The sequence below is a fragment of the Microtus oregoni genome, unplaced genomic scaffold, assembly GCF_018167655.1.
Source record: "Microtus oregoni isolate MIOR12 unplaced genomic scaffold, Mior012 000001F_ref0000356, whole genome shotgun sequence".
Lineage (NCBI taxonomy): Eukaryota > Metazoa > Chordata > Mammalia > Rodentia > Cricetidae > Microtus > Microtus oregoni.
In genome coordinates this window covers 18,356,818-18,372,594 of record NW_024543060.1, presented here as the reverse complement: position 1 = coordinate 18,372,594, position 15,777 = coordinate 18,356,818, and the positions used below count along the sequence as shown (strand labels likewise).

At 41.6% G+C, this 15,777-nt stretch overlaps 2 protein-coding genes across 4 annotated transcripts in view; both read right to left on the bottom strand.

Annotated features, from left to right (window-relative positions):
* The window catches only part of LOC121460305 (protein SGT1 homolog), a 33,454-nt gene extending 30,777 nt beyond the window's left edge, over positions 1–2,677 (bottom strand). The window contains exons 1-2 of the mRNA XM_041670638.1: positions 2,515–2,677; positions 2,369–2,426 (exon numbers count right to left, since the gene is read on the bottom strand). Coding sequence (XP_041526572.1) covers positions 2,369–2,426; positions 2,515–2,552 — 96 coding nt within the window. The 5' untranslated portion in view covers positions 2,553–2,677. The remainder of the gene's footprint in view (positions 1–2,368; positions 2,427–2,514) is intronic.
* Positions 2,678–10,088: 7,411 nt separating this feature from the next.
* Elf1 (E74 like ETS transcription factor 1) overlaps positions 10,089–15,777 on the bottom strand; it is a 90,592-nt gene continuing 84,903 nt past the window's right edge. For all 3 annotated transcript variants that reach the window (XM_041670595.1, XM_041670612.1, XM_041670603.1), the window contains one exon: positions 10,089–12,142. In XM_041670595.1, the coding sequence (XP_041526529.1) occupies positions 11,545–12,142 (598 nt within the window). In that variant the 3' untranslated portion in view covers positions 10,089–11,544. The remainder of the gene's footprint in view (positions 12,143–15,777) is intronic.

Sequence of the window (15,777 nt, the reverse complement as noted above, 5' to 3'; positions counted from 1 at the left end):
ATGTAGAGAACGCCAGGGTTGCAAGAACCAAGTAGGAGAGCTTGTCCATGAGTAGACAACTACTGTCGTGCCTAGCTTAGATTTACACAGGAAAGCCAGTTCCGCTCAACAAGGTTCATTTCGGGTGAACTCTAAAGAAAAAAGCATTCCCAAGTAAAATGAGATATAGGTCAAGCATATTTCGGGGAAAAAGAAGTAGAACTGAGCTGGAAGCATTTGCAACAGTGTAGTTCTATAGAGAGAAAAGAAGCTCTAAGCTGTTCACCTCACCCGGAGCCTGCAGGACAAGATTAGGAATCTGGACCATCGGTGTGAAGGAAAGTCATGGAAAGTCTTAGTAGAGAAGTAACATGATCCAGCTTATATTTTAAAACTGTCATCTGGCTACTGTGTCATTAACACAGCAAAACAAAGCAAGACCAGAAACAGTGTCGGGTTCCCTCAGGTATTCCTTTCCCCAAAGTCAGGCATTTAGACAAAAGCTGGCATTTTCTCAGAGGCTTGAAGATAGTTAGTTACTACTTGCTAAAGAGAGTAATTCTCCTCATAGCTGGCAAAAGGAACTTAAGGCTTGGCTTGGCATTTTAGTCAAGGTCAATGCTAGTTTCAAGGCTCCCTACTCACAAACCCCCATCCCAGTCCACAGGCTCCTGTCCTACCAGGTATCCATTCCCCACAGAACACACAGACACACACTGTCTCTATCTCATTCTCTCTCTCTCTCCCCCTCTCTCCTTGCTTCTTCCCTCCCTCTCTCTTGGCAGTTTAGAATAAACTTGCCCCCCTTTCACTCACAGAGTGGCTATTTTGGTTTCTTTACTGAACCCATTTTCATTCAAACAGAAAAATTAATACTTAAGTCCAGAATGTGTAGCAGCCACTACGGTTACAAGGACTACATTAGAAGGAGCAGCATTTGCCAATGATCCTAGGGCTTTGGGGGCAGCCTAGATCTATTCCCAGCATTCAATAAGCATTCAATAATTCAATAATTATTCATTTCTTTATTTCTCAGTCCTCCCCATTTTCTCCTTTTTGCTTTTACTCCTTTTTGGCAAAAGAAGAAAAGAACACATTTGCTTCCAGTTGTAATCTCAAAGTCACCAACGCCTTTTCTTTTTTTAAAAGATTTTATTTATTATGTATACAGTGTTCCGCCTCCAAGTACACTGGCATGCCAGAAGAGGGCACCAGATCTCATTGTAGACAGTTGCAAGCTACCATGAGGTTGCTGGGAATTGAACTAAGGATTTCTGGAAGAGCAGCCTAAGTTCTCTGAGCCACCTCTCCAGCCCCACCTTGTTTTCCTTGGTTTTGTTTTGTTTTTCCAGGCAGGGTTTCTCTAAAAAACCTTGGCTGTCCTGGAACTCACTGGGTAGGCTGGATTGAAGGCGTGCAGCCAGCTTGCTACTCAACAATCTGTTTAACCTGATGATCACTCAGTGAAGCTGATAATACAAAATCAAGCTTGAAACATTCAAGCAACAGGGTAGCTCTACTAGGTTGCTAACCTCTTGAGAAGTGATTTCTCTATGGCTCCTTTTTCCAGCGTGATTCTTAGAGCTCTAAAGTGTCAAGCAAGGTTTCACAAACCCAAGGTTAGTCTCAATTGACATTGAGGCTGAGAATGACCTTGAATTTCTGACCCTCACAGTCAGTACCCTTAGGAGTACTGGGATTACAGGGCCTGTGCCACCATACTTGATGTGTCCTAACAACTCTCTCCGGACCAGCCAGTGCTCCTAATCAACATCCTTAGAAAGATCGTTTGCTCCAGACTTTACCTGAAATAGTCCAAAGGCAACACACACAATATTAAAAATTCAGGCAGGATTTAGTGGTGTATCCCAAGCACTCACGGAATCCAAAGTTTGAGGCCAGACTAGGTATACAAACGCGTTTTTATAAACAACTGCGTGAAGAAAAAGGACAGACATCTGTAAAGTTTCAGGCACTGAAGCAAAAGTGTTCTTTAGTCAATTTCGTCAATTAAGGACATTTAACAGCACCTGGCACAGGCAATCAAATCTGCCAAATTAAAAAAATGGTACATTAAGCCCTATCTTCGCCCTTTCCTTGAACATAAACGCCAGTAAAAGAGGTTGCTTCAGGCCTTTCACAGATGGCAACTAAGTGTCAAAGAAATGAATCGGAGGGAGGTGCCTAAGTCTGGGGAGTGAAAGGGCAAGATCGGTGGCAAAGGGGTCACTAGGGGACAAAGAACTGGATCTCGGATGATTCTTAATATTGGGACTGAAACACACTTAAAATTGTAGTTTTGATCCCATGAAGGTAAAGATGGAAAGAGGCGGGGTTTAAAGGAGCCCAACAGTCCCAGAGCGAATGGAGCAGAAATGAGCTCACTCACCTCTAACGCCGCCTGGGGGTCCTCGTCGATCAGAGCATCTGAGAAGCTCTTGAAAAACCTGCCAGGAAAACAAGGACTTTCAGCAGGGCTCACTAACCAAGGAAAGAATAGTAAGACAAACAGCAAAGGTGAGGAAAATCACGCACCGCTGGGACGTTGCAGATCCTGCTGCAGCTGCCGCCATCCCTAAGAACCACTAAAGCTTCGGCCCGAGCGTTTTCTACCTTGGTTACCAGCTCTGCCGCCGCCCAGGGGGGGAAACTTCTAAAGAAACACCAACAGAGCTTCCGTCCTCGGCAGCCAATCAGCAGGCGCGCAGCAGGCGGCCGCGGAAAAGGAGGAGAAGGGCGGGCAGGTGGGCGCGGGGCCCGCTGGGAAAGAGGAGGAAACGCTCTCCGGCCACGCCCCCGGCCGGTGACGCGCGCCAGGTCCCGCCCCGGGGGCGTGGTCAGGATGCCTGTGCCCCGCCGCATGCCCGGAGGAGTTTCGTGCACGGCTCGCAGGACCCCTGGTATTGCCTCAAAACCCCGCTGTAAGGCACCGGGGTCGGTCGGGGGAGTTCGCGGCTCCGTTAAAGTGTGCCACGTTAAGTAATCGCTGTTTTCTCCGGTTTCCATCATGGCTCCCGCAGGCGGCCAAGCTGCTCGTGACGTCATTCGCGGCTGCCAGGTCTTTTCCGGCCGCAGAGCCGGGGATGGCGCATGAATTCGCACGGCGGTCAGCGGGGAAATCCGACGGGCTGGCTCGCCGGAAGTCGCTTTACCGACACGGAGGGTGGGATTTTCGGGAGGCACGGCCAGATCCTATCTCTCCACACTCTAAACTTCCTTCCTTTTTGACCTTCCAAACCAAGAAAAGCCTGTTTTGAAGGCACGGGGTGGATGGAAGTTGGCCTAAATTGTCTTAGTGATGCCATGTGTTCTAACTACCCTGTCAGGCCTCCCCTCCCACCCTCGCCGTCCTTAGAGGCAAACGTCAGACGGGGAAGCTTCCTGCAAGGTCCTTGTGGGGAAGTAGTAATGGGCAACGGGAAGGAATGGGAGAAGCTCAACAGAGCGAGATACAGAATTAAAGTATGCACTGCATCCACACTGCAGATCAGAATTGATTGAAGAGCTGTTAATGTGCCCCGAAAGTCATTTTACAAAATGGATGAAGAGGTGGTCGATGGCTTCCTTAAACATGATGTAAGACCCCACCCAGTTTGGAAACATGAGAGTCAATGAAGAAAAAAATTACAGTCACGCATTTGCTTACATATCTTCACTGTTAAATTCGCCCATTCCTCTGACTTTTAACTCAAAGCCAAACTTATTCTTCCCCGCCTTTCTAGTACTTTTCTCCAACACAGGCCAAAATCCTCAGCATGTTTGCCCTCTGGGCAATCCCACTTTCTGTTTTTTTTTTTCTTTTTTGTTGTTGTTTTTGTTTTTTGTTGTTTTTTTTAAAGGCGGTGGTGGCGCGTGCCTTTAATCTCAGCGGGGGGAGGGGGGGCAGAGGCAAGCGAATCTCTGAGTTCAAGGCCAGCCTGGTCTAGAGCTAGTTCCAGGACAGGCTCCAAAGCTACAGAGAAACCCTGTCTCGATAAAAAAAAAAAAAAAAAAAAAAAAAAAACACCCACCACTCACCCCAAGCAGCTGCAAAAAAATGATGGGGGGGGAGCACACCTTTAATCCCAACACTCGAGAGGCAGAGGCAGGTGGATCTATGAGTTTGAAGCCAGCCTGGTCTACAAAGTGAGGACCAGGACAGGCTCCAAAGCTAGAGGAATCCTGTCTCGAAAAACCAAAAAACCAAACAAAAATAAGTATTTTGCCGGGCGGTGGTGGCGCGGACCTTTAATCCCAGCACTTGGGAGGCAGAGGCAGGCAGATCTCTGAGAGTTCGAGGCCAGCCTGGTCTACAAGAGCTAGTTCCAGGACAGGCTCCAAAGCTACAGAGAAACCCTGTCTCAAAAAAAACCAAAGGGAAAAGAAGGAAGGAAGGAAGGAAGGAAGGAAGGAAGGAAAGAAAGAAAGTTGTATTCAAGTTGGAGAAACAAAAGAGTACATGGATTAAGTATGTAATCCTGGTCACCAAGAGATAGAGGTGTAGAATACTAAAAAGTTTAAAGTATTACAAATTTGCAAGCTGTAGACATTTCCCATCTGTGTTGTGAATGAATGGTTTGAGAGGGAGAGAGAAGTGTTGATACTAGATAACAGGAGGGGGGAATCTGAATCCACTGATTGTAAAACGGGAGAAGAAGGTGTGAAGAAGGTGTGAGAGAGACTTGAGGCAGAGTAGGGCCCTCTGGCCACTAAACTGAAAGAGATGCAGGTTTCTAGATTGAGTTAATTGGTGCACAATTAGAGTTAGCTGAAATTGAAGCTGAGTAGGTTTGTAAGGGAAAGGAGAAAGCTGCAATTTGGATCTTTGAATTGAAAGTGTTTCAAAGTTTTTTTTGTGTGCCCAGCTGACACTAAACTATAAAGGAACAGATGTGTAAAGAAAGATGAGAATTGGTTTTTGCATAAACATCTTTAAAGCAAATACTGGCTTTCACTTTACAGTGCTCTGTATGGTTGGATGTGAATTATTTCTTGGATGCCTGTGCCAGCTGTCATCTCATTCTCTTAATATTATCTGAAACAAGTTTAGTGCTAACAATTTATGATTAGTTCTTTTGTGTCATGTGAGACTGCCTATTCAAAAGCTATGGAAAGATTTTCTTTTAAATCTTTCACTTTCAACATTTAAGTCTATTGTTTATATACTTTGACAGTTTTTGTAAAAATATAACAGTAGAGATAAAAGTTCATAAATAAATAAATAAATAATTTTTTTTAAAAAAAAGTTCATTTTCTCTTCCATACAGACACCAGCTAATTCAAAGCCACTTACTGAAAAGATCATTTTCCCTTAATTTTTTTTTTGGGGGGGGTACCTGTAGGGACAGCCATAGGTGCTGGAAATCGAACTCTTTTTTGGTTGTGAGCCTAGCGTCTAACGGCTGAGCCGTCCCTCCAGGCCATCCCCTTAAATTTGATGACAAACTTATTGCCCTGTTTAAAATTCAAGGCATCTTTTGGAAACAGGCGTGCCAGACCTACCAGCACATTCATTTAGAATTTTCTAGACTCTAAAATTGTAAATTTCTGTGCCTATTAAATGACCCAGTCTTAAGTACATTTTTTATAGTAGCACAAATGAACTGCTGTCTTTCTATGCAGTGAAAAACTCTACTAACCTAACTTAAAAGATTTATTTTGGTCTGGTGAGGTGGCCCAGCAGGCAAAAGCATGTGTTATACAAGACTGGATGATGTAGAATTCCCCTATGAATGCTCTGAATATGTTTGATTACCATTAGTTATTAAAGAAGCTATTTTGGCCAATGGCTTAGTAGAGTAAAGCCAGGAGGGAAATCTGAACAGAGGTAGAGAGAAAGTAGGAGGAGTCAAAGACGCCATGGAGCTGCCCAAGGAGAAAGATGCCAGCCTTACCGGTAGGCCACAACCTCATAGTGATTCACAGATTAATAGAAGAGGGTTAATTTAAGATGGAAGACTTAGATAGAAATATGCATAAGCTATTGGCCAAACAGTGTTGTTATTAACATAGTTTCGGTGTGACTTTTCACAGCCAGGCAGCCAGGAAATGAATGAGCAAACTCTGCCTGGACCTGGAAAACTGAGTTTGCTCCCCAGAACTTAGATCAAGGTGGATGGAGAGAACCAACTCCACAAAGTTATTTTTGACACACACTATCTACCTGTCTGTCACCTATCTCTATGTATCTATATGTCATCTATCTGTTTTCATCTATCCATGTATCTCTCTTGCTCTCCCACACACATGAAGATTTAAGTGGGCTTTGTGGCACTTTTAATCTGTACTTGTGAGACTGAGGCAGGATCACCAAGAGTGTAAGATCACCTGGGGCTAAATAGTAAATTCAAGGTCAGACAGAGATGTACATTTAGACCCTCTCTTTAAAAAAAAAAAGTTTTCTTCAAGTTGTTTATAATTTACTAATATTACACACCTATAAAATTTTATTAGTATGCGGGAAAGATGGCTCAAAAGTTAAGAGCATTGCACACACCCATCTATAACTCCAGTCTCAGGGTACCAACACCTGGCTTCTATAGGCATTTCACAAATATGGTGCATCTATCTAGCTATGTATGGATATATACATGCAGACAAATACATTGTGGTGTGAAAAAGAATGGCCCCTAGAGGCTCATAGATTTGCATGTTTGGTCACCGAGGAGTAACACTATTTGAAAGAATTAGGAGATGTGAGTTGTGAGTAGTGAGTCACTGTGAGTAGGCTTTGAGGTTTTAAGGGCACAAGACAGACCCAGTGTCTCTCTTCCTGCTGTCTTCCAATCTGGACATAGAACTCTCAGCTACAATGTATGTATGCTGCCCTGTTTCCCGCCATGAGGTGACAGACTAAATCTCTGAAATTATAAGCAAGCACCAATTAAATGCTTCCTCTTATAAGAGTTGCTATGATCATGGTGTCTCTTCACATCAATAGAACACTTAGGTCACACATATACATTAACTGTTTTTAAAAAGTTACGTATTGCCAGGCAGTGGCGCATGCCTTTAATCCCAGCACCTGGGAGGCACAGGCAAGTGACTCTCCATGAGTTTGAGGACAGCCTGATCTACAGAACAAGTTCTAGGACAACCAAGGCTACACAGAGAAACAGTGTTTTGAAAAAAAAAAAGTTACATATTAGTCCTGCCACATGCCTTACATCCCAGCATTTGGAAGGCAAAAGCAAGTGGATCCTCTGAATTCAAGGCCAGCCAGGAATACATAGTTGAGACCTTGTCTCAATACACACACAACACAAATGTGTACTAATGTATGAAAATTAGTTACCACTGAGAGAGTAGGAGTATACCATATTTTAGAAATTTTTGTTTTCTTGAATTTTTCTTTTTCCAGGTTTAGCAGTTAATTGGCCAAGTTTCTAATAAGAATGCCTGTTTTAGGGCTGGAGAGAGATGCCTCAGTGAAAACAACCACTGCTGTGTAAGCCTGGTGACCTGAATTCAGATCCTCAGGACCCGAAGTAGTAGCACGGGATCTGTAGGACCTATCTCAGGCCCAAACCCAGCCTTCTCCAGTATCTACTTGCATTCCTGTACGTGCACGCAAACATTTAAAAATACACTTAGAACCCCAGCCTCATACACAAGAAGTTTAGTTTTTTTCTTTGGCTATCTGAAGACAGTCCCATTTAGCCCACGGTGATCTGACTCACTGTTTATCTAAGAATAATTCTGAATTGCTGACCCTCCTGCTTCTGTGTCCCTGAGTACTGGGATTACAGGTTTGCACCATCACACCTGCTATGTGAAAAGCCTTATAAAAGATCTAACAAGACTTGCCTCACAAACTGCTTTTTTTTTTTGTACATTCTGGGATCAACCACCTGTCTAGCTGTGGCACCACCTACAGAGGGTGAACCTTCCTACCACCAGTCAGTCTGATAGAGGCATTTTCTCAGGTGAGGGCCCTTCTTCCCAAATGACTCTAGCTTTTGTTAAACTGACAAAAGAGGTGATTGGGTCAAGAGAGCAGAGGTCATAACCTAATGGATGACAGCCATTACTTTGGAAGTAGATTTGTTATCAGCATACTCTCTTGCTCAACTGCTCTTTTGCTACCTTAATATTAATAAAATGGACTACATCATTGATATTCTATTGTGTGATGTCTAGAAACTATTATATGCGAAAGCAAAAGGAAAAGATAGCCTCCTGCAACTTTGACCAGGAAGTCTCATAGAAACAGCCTGTTATCTAGTACCACTTTAAATACTAGTAAGTGTGTGTGTGTGTTAAGAAACATTTGCCAGGGCCAGTATGGTGGCTCAGGGGCTAAAAACTCTGTGCAAACCTGAATTCAACCCAGGAACCCATGGTGGAAGAAAAGAACCAACTCCCAAAAAGTTGCTCTCTTCTCTGTGTTGATGTGGGATGCCCTTCTGTATGCTGTGACTATGTCTTATTACCACTAATTAATAAAGAAGCCGATTTGGCCAATTAATGGGGTTCAATTAAGGATGCTACAAATAGCTAATGGAGGCTAGAGATCTGAGGGTAAAGATATGAAGGGTAAGAAATCTACTCACAACGGGAATCACCTGTCCATGTTTTTTATTCTTTCAATCCTTATTCTTCCTTGCTCTCTCTAGCTCTACATTGTTCTTATTCTACATCATTATTACTTGTCCTCATTACAAATGTTCCCAGTCATATATACCCTTAAAACCAGCAATTCCCCAGCCCTACCAGGTTCCAGGGCTGGAATTCTTTTGCCCCATAGAAAATCAGATAAAGGTTTACTCACACACACACATAAACAGATCTGTGGGAATGGCTAGTACCCGCCCAGTGAACTCCTTAATGGAGAAAGTTAGTTAAGAAAGGAATTAAATCATCAGGGAATTCTAGAGGGGAAGATTAGTGTGCTATAATACATTTTTAGGTGGCTAGTAAAGGGCTAAAAAGTTTTAGTAAAATTATGAATAGGACATGGATTGTTTAAATCAGTACATCACTTCTTTTCTCCCAGCAAGCATAGAGGCTACCAGGCAACCAGGCAACCTACGTAAACAGGAAGAAACTGATTTCTTGATCAGATAGCACATGCACAAGACACTGCAGTTTCTATAGGCCTAGGTCTGGAGTTTTGATCTATGCAATAAAAACAAAGAAGGGGCCCAGGCCTCTAAATTATCAGTTCCAGAAGGGGCCCAGGCCTCTAAATTATCAGTTCCAGGCTATGCTCTTATCAGCCATTCTGGTCTTGGGGTAAGACCAGACCAGCAGCTTGGGCAGGTAGTAATTCTGTGTCCTTGGAGATCTGTGAATACCTTAAATGGGATGCTCTTTGCCGGACCCTAAACTCTGACCAAATGCCTGCTGATAAAGATAGCAGGAAGGCAGATCTCTGCGCTTACCTAGGAGAAAGGAACAAGGTCTGGTTGTGGGAAACTGCTTTCACAAAACAGTTCTGAACGGTGGGAATTAATTCCCAAATATGTAAAAGAAAAGGAAGTCAGTTACAGCCAAACATCTACAGCAAAGGACAGCCACTTATTCACAAAGCAGTAACACCAAAAAGCCTTGCCTTTTGGTTTAGCCTTTACCAGATCCCTTGTGAAAATATGGCTGAGCAATTACTGTATAATGTTGCAGCTTGTAGCATCCAGTAGCCTGGCAGAATAGAGCCAGGTGGGAAATCCATACTAAGATAGAGGGGGAAAGAGGCAGAGTCTGGGAGGCGCCATGTAGCAGCCAAAGGGATAAGATGCCAGAACATTATTAGTAAGCCATGGCCATGTGGAAATACAGAAATACACGGATTAGTAAAAATGGGTTAATTTAAGCTGTAAGAGCTAGTTAATAATAGCCTGAGGTAATAGGTCAAAGAGTTTGCAATTAATATATGTTTCTGTGTGATTACTTGGGACTGGGCATCTGGGAAATGAAAGCACAGCCTCCAGCTGCACTGTGTTCACACTCAGGCATGCATATGGGATGTGCACACGGTATGAGAGGAATACTTGACAAGTATGATGGCATGTGCCTGCACTCAGGAGTCTGAGGAAGGATGACCACTAGGATAGCACAGTGTCTCCAGGGAGGCCTTGTGTCAAAAAGCAAAAGAAATAAAGACAAGAAACACTTGTTTGGAAACAGAAATATTGAGAACTTTTACATGATTTAATAATAAACAATTAAAGATACAAAAACGAGTAGAGATTCCAAAAATTTTAAACTTTTGTTTAAATACAAATTTATTTTATAATATGAAAACATATAATATTAGCCCTCTAAACATAATGATTTTTCTTCTACAAAATTTCTATACTAGAAAATTTGCAGAAAACAATTTCTTGTGACATTAAATGTACATTATTTACAGCTGAAAAAGTAATCTAAGAACTCTACTTCAGAAAATTGGATATATGTTATCTTTGTATGCGACTTCTTTTCCCCTTCACCCATAGTAAAAAATTATCCAAATAAGAAGCAATTATGCCTTTCTGATAACTGACTCCACATATCAGTTCAGGACCCAGGCTGCGTCCTTGGGCCTTGGAAGCCCTGACTCTCAGAACAGCAGTCTATCATTTAGCACTCAGCACGGAAGTAAGTTTACCAATAAGCCACACTACACGGTGGCCTAAGAATTAATGAACAAAGAACTCAAAGAATGTATGGCATATCTTACTGATAAGAATAATTTTGTGAGGAAACATTTTTATACAGTATTTTACCTATATTTACAATAGGAAATACTTCAGGCAATATTCTGAATAATTTTAAAGTACAGATATTAAAAATCATAAAGTTTATAAGAAGGGAACTTGGAGACCATTTTGTCTCATCCAGTGCATCCCTTGTTTTTAGCAGAATGGCAAAGACTCTAGCAGATGAAGTGGCCTACCCAGGGTTACACACCTAGCTAGTGGGAGTGCCACTCACAGGCTGCTGCCTGACACTCAGGTCCAGACATTATCATAGGCACACTTTAATATTTTTGTTGCTTTCTTTTGCTTTTATTTTTGAAAGGTTTCATGTAGCCCAGGCTGGCTTCAAACTCACTATGTAGTTAAAGCTAGCCTTCAACTCCTGATTGCCCTTTATCCCCATCCCAAGTGCTGGGATTACATGTGCCAACAGATTTGTAATGTTATTTAAACAGTGCAGCCAACTAAAGTCAAAGTGACATCATAATTTTAATAGTATAAAATAAGTTTCTTGCATCTGAGTCAAGACTTAAATTATACAAGTGGAATGAAAATATTTCCTATATAAATTTCCTGTTGACTTATATTTAAGTAGTATTTACAAACCATTCAGGAAGCTAATACAGTGTCAAGTTAGAAAAGAAACTTTAAAAATACTTATAGCAATTGAAAAAAATCTTAAGAACTTCTTCATAGTATAAAATTCCTGCTCCTTCACAACTGAGTTCAGAAACATAGAGAAGAGGCTTTCCTCCTCATCTAGAAGGCAAAAGTAACTATGTCTAACAATTATAAAATTATCAACTTCTGTGGATTTACCTTAGGAAAAAAAAATCAGGCTATTTTCAGACAACCAAAAAAGGAGTTCAATTAAAAAAAAACACCCATAATTCCTTTGGTGTGTTAATTAAAAAGAGTTGGGCTCGAGCAGTTCGTTCTGCTTGATGGCTACCTGAGAGGGAAACCCGTTTGAACTGGACACCACCATCACATACGGCTGTGGCTGCTCTTCAATTTTCTCGGTCTCTTCATTCAAATCATCTTCCATCCTTTTCTCTGCTTCTTCTTTGAGAGTCTTTGTTTCCTGAGCTTTAATAACAGAGGTGATCACAGTGCCAGGTGGGTGTGCAACCAGCTGTGAGCTTCGAGAAAAGGTCACCACAGGTGTAGTAGCACTGAAGGACGGAGAGGAATCCATACTGACAGCTCCATTGCAAAGGGACTGAACATTGCTTGTGAGGACTTGCTGTACATGGGCGGGGCTAAAGACAATGGAAGGAGGAGAGCCCGGCTTCTGTGACTGCAGCATGACGTTTTCTTTCAGTACTGTCATGGGCTGTGATGATGGAATGGCTTGTAAAATAAATTTCTGTGACCCAGCACCTGACGATGGGTCTGTGCTGGCTATGACCGTTGTGAGTGGCACTGTCTGGAGTGTTACTGTATGCAACTGCTGGTTGCCAGGAGACACGACTACTGGAACCTGGGTTGAAGCTTGTATCGTCCTATTGAGATCACCAAATAGAAATGAGACAATTAGCAAATGGTACATCTTTTAAAACTTTATAATGTCATACATGCTCATTGCTACTGATCCTTCCCCTACTTTTATCACAGCATAATTAACATCATGCCAAACATACAGGAGTCATGACCCAGCCACAGAAGAAGCAAGATGTGACTGCCTCGCCGAATAAGGTACCGAGCTAACGTGGCTAACATATACAAGAATAATGGGCTAATATAAGTTATAAGAGTTAATAAGAAGCCTGAGCTAATGGGCCAATCAATTTATAACTAATGTAGGACTCTGTGTGATTTCTTTGGGACTTAATGACTGCGGGAACCAGGCAGGACAGAAAACTCAGACAACAGAATGGTGCCCATGTGGACAGCTGCATCCACATAAAGCCTGAGAGAGCTTGGGAAGTAATTCTTGACAAAAAAGAATAGATTTAAGCATGACTTATTGATAGCAGCATTTTCTCAGCTGGGTTTTGTTTGGTAGAGGCAAACGCTCTCATTTAAGAGAGGCTTCCTGACTCAGCTTTAGCTGCAGAAACTTTGCAGAAATTTAAGAGGCTCTAACTGCAAAACCTTGCAGCTCTTTTAAGAGGTCCTACCACGAAACACTTAAATAGTGTTGATGAAAAGTTGACCACATGCTTTTTGGTGGTGGCAGGAACCCTGAAACGCCATGGAATTGTGACAATAAACATGGCTCCGGCTGGTACCTCTGCCATGAGGCTGGAATCTCAGAAAGCTAAGGAATGGACTGGATTCAGCCATCAAAGCCACGGCTTTAATCTTCTCCATATTGATTAGCAAATTAAAGACTCATGTGGTCTGAAAAAGAAAGATATACAATAAAGAGAGATTATAAGATGAAGAAAATCTCTAAATGGTTTACAGTGTGTTTAAAAATATATGCAGGCGGGCTGGAGAGACGGCTCAGTGGTTAAGAGCATTGCCTGCTCTTCCAAAGGTCCTGAGTTCAATTCCCGGCAACCACATGGTGGCTCACAACCATCTGTAATGAGGTCTGGTGCCCTCTTCCGGCCAGCAGACATACACACAGATAGAATATTATATACATAACAAATAATTTTTAAAAACCTTTCTCAAGGTAGAAACTTACTTTTAAAAAATGCCCTCAAGTTTCCGGGGAGATATATATATATATATATATATATATATATATATATATATATATATATATATTCTGTCAATTACATTTTAAATAAATGCTGATTGGTCAGAAAAAAAACCAAAAAACATCATACAGTGATATGATGACTCAATATAATTTTTAAAGTTTACACTTTATAAATATTATAGGATTTTGTTTGTTTGTTTGTTTGTTTGAGACATAAGTCTCTTATAGCCTAGGCTAGCCTTATCTCTAGGTCCTGCCTCTACCACCCAAAGGCGTATACTATCAGATGCAACTTAAAGTTTATAGTTATGGTTTTTGTTATTATAAATTTGTTGACGAGGCTGGAGAGATGGCTCAGTGGTTAATAGCACAGGCTGTGCTCCCAGAAGTTCTGAGTTTAATTCCCAGTAACCACAAGGTAGCTCATAACCATCCGTTAGGAGATCTGGTGCACTTCTGGCCTGCAGGCATACATGCAGGCAGGACACTGTACACATAACAAATAAATAAATCCTTTTTAAAAAAAAAAAAGAAAGAAAAATGTTTAAAATATAAATCAGTTGAAAACTCTTGATAGAGTTCTTTCTGAATTTGTTATTTTGTGAAAGTTACACTTCACATAGCTCAGTACTAAATATCAACTAGCAAATTATTAAATATAGATTGTGCTAGCTATATGTGACTGGTCACATATACAAGATAAACAGCCCATATGAAAAGATAAGACAAAAACCAAGTGCAACTTAGAAGTTCAAACGAAGGGGGAAGGTACAGGATAACTAGAGCATCTATATATGGGACGCTACCTCTCCTGTCAGATTGACACCCAAGGTACCACTGTGGCATCAGTCTGTGGCTGGATAGTTGTATTATAGACAGAAAAAGAAACAAACAGTTTTAAAAAACAAAGTCTTTAAAGAGACAGTAAAAGTTATTATAAAATAATACAGACAGTCATAGATTAAAGGAGTAAAGAAGAATAAGCCATGTAAAGATGGAAATAATATAGTTTTGTGTGACTATTCAAGTCTGGGCAGCTGGGAACTGAAAGCAGAGTCTCTGCTTAAGATAGTAAAAGTCTTTTCAATTTTTTTTTCATTTTGAAAACAGGTTTTCCTATGTGTGTAGCTCTGATTGACCTAGAACCTGCCATGCCGACGAGGCTGGCTTCAGACTTATAGTGAGCCTCTTGAATGTTGGGTAAAGGCAAGCACCACCACGCCTAGCTTTAACAGCTCTCTAGAAGGGTGGAGCTAGAAGAGAACAGAGCTAAGGAATAAAGACAGGACGGAGGGGTATGACTCAGAAAGGCGTGGTAGTATTAGGCAAACTAAGTAAGTTGAAAAAACAACCTTAGGAGACAGGGTTTCTGAAATATACTGTGCCTCCCCTATCCTTCCCATCTGAACCAGAGTGTCTTTGGAGAAATCCGTTTGAGTAGATACCGACCTGGCCATTTTTAAGTATATATTTATATATACACACTTACAGGTTGTGTGTACAGGTGAATCGTCTGTCTATGCTTGCATACGTGCCATGAGGCACACTTGTACAGATCGGAAGCCAGCTTGGATCCATCAGTTCTCTCCCTCTACCACATGGGTCCCAGAGATCAAAACTTAGATCACTGAAACAAATGTCTTTACCTGCTGAGCCATTCCATTGGCCCTTAGATTTCTTTTTGTTAGTTTATATATAGGGTCCTATAGTATTATAGATACTATAATTTAGCTCAAGCTGGCTCAAAACTATGATCCTCCTGCCTCCAGCTTCTGAGTGATGAGACTGTAGCTGTGCACTACTGAAGCAGGCAAGCACAGGGATAGTTTAGCAGCCTGGGGACCCCACCTATATCACGCTGCACATATACCCCACTTCACAGAATGGAAAAAGTTGTCCCTCTCTTGGCAATCTTTGGTGACTCCTGTTTTGTGGTCAGTTTTCATTCAAATGTGTCTCAGAATATATCCAGATATGAGCAACAGGATCCCCAATCTGATCGCAACTCATTTTGGGTACATCTGCAGTAAGGCAAACTGTGTCCTCCCAGTCAACTCATGGAAGAAAATTCCCACTTACCTTCTAGTGTCTATACACAACAGACAGTCATATGATTAAAATAAAATGCATCATGACATGCACAGTAAGCAAAGGCTTATACAATCTAAGACTAAATCAAAACAGAATAACCCTTAGAAACCACCTTCTTTTCCTAGAACCCAAAAGAAAAGCCCTAGCATTAATTACTTTGTCTCAAAACCAACTAAAAACTGGGCATGGTGGCAGACTCCTATATTGTCAACACTCAGGAGGAAAAGGCAGGAAGACCAAAAGTTCAAGGCCATCCTTCTATATATAACAAATTTGAGGCCAGTCTGGGATACAAGATACGATATCAAAGGAAATACAGCTATTAAAGAATAAGTCACCATGAAATCCCCGCGGCCACAGGAATTTCCAAACAGTTTTCTTTATAATTAAATC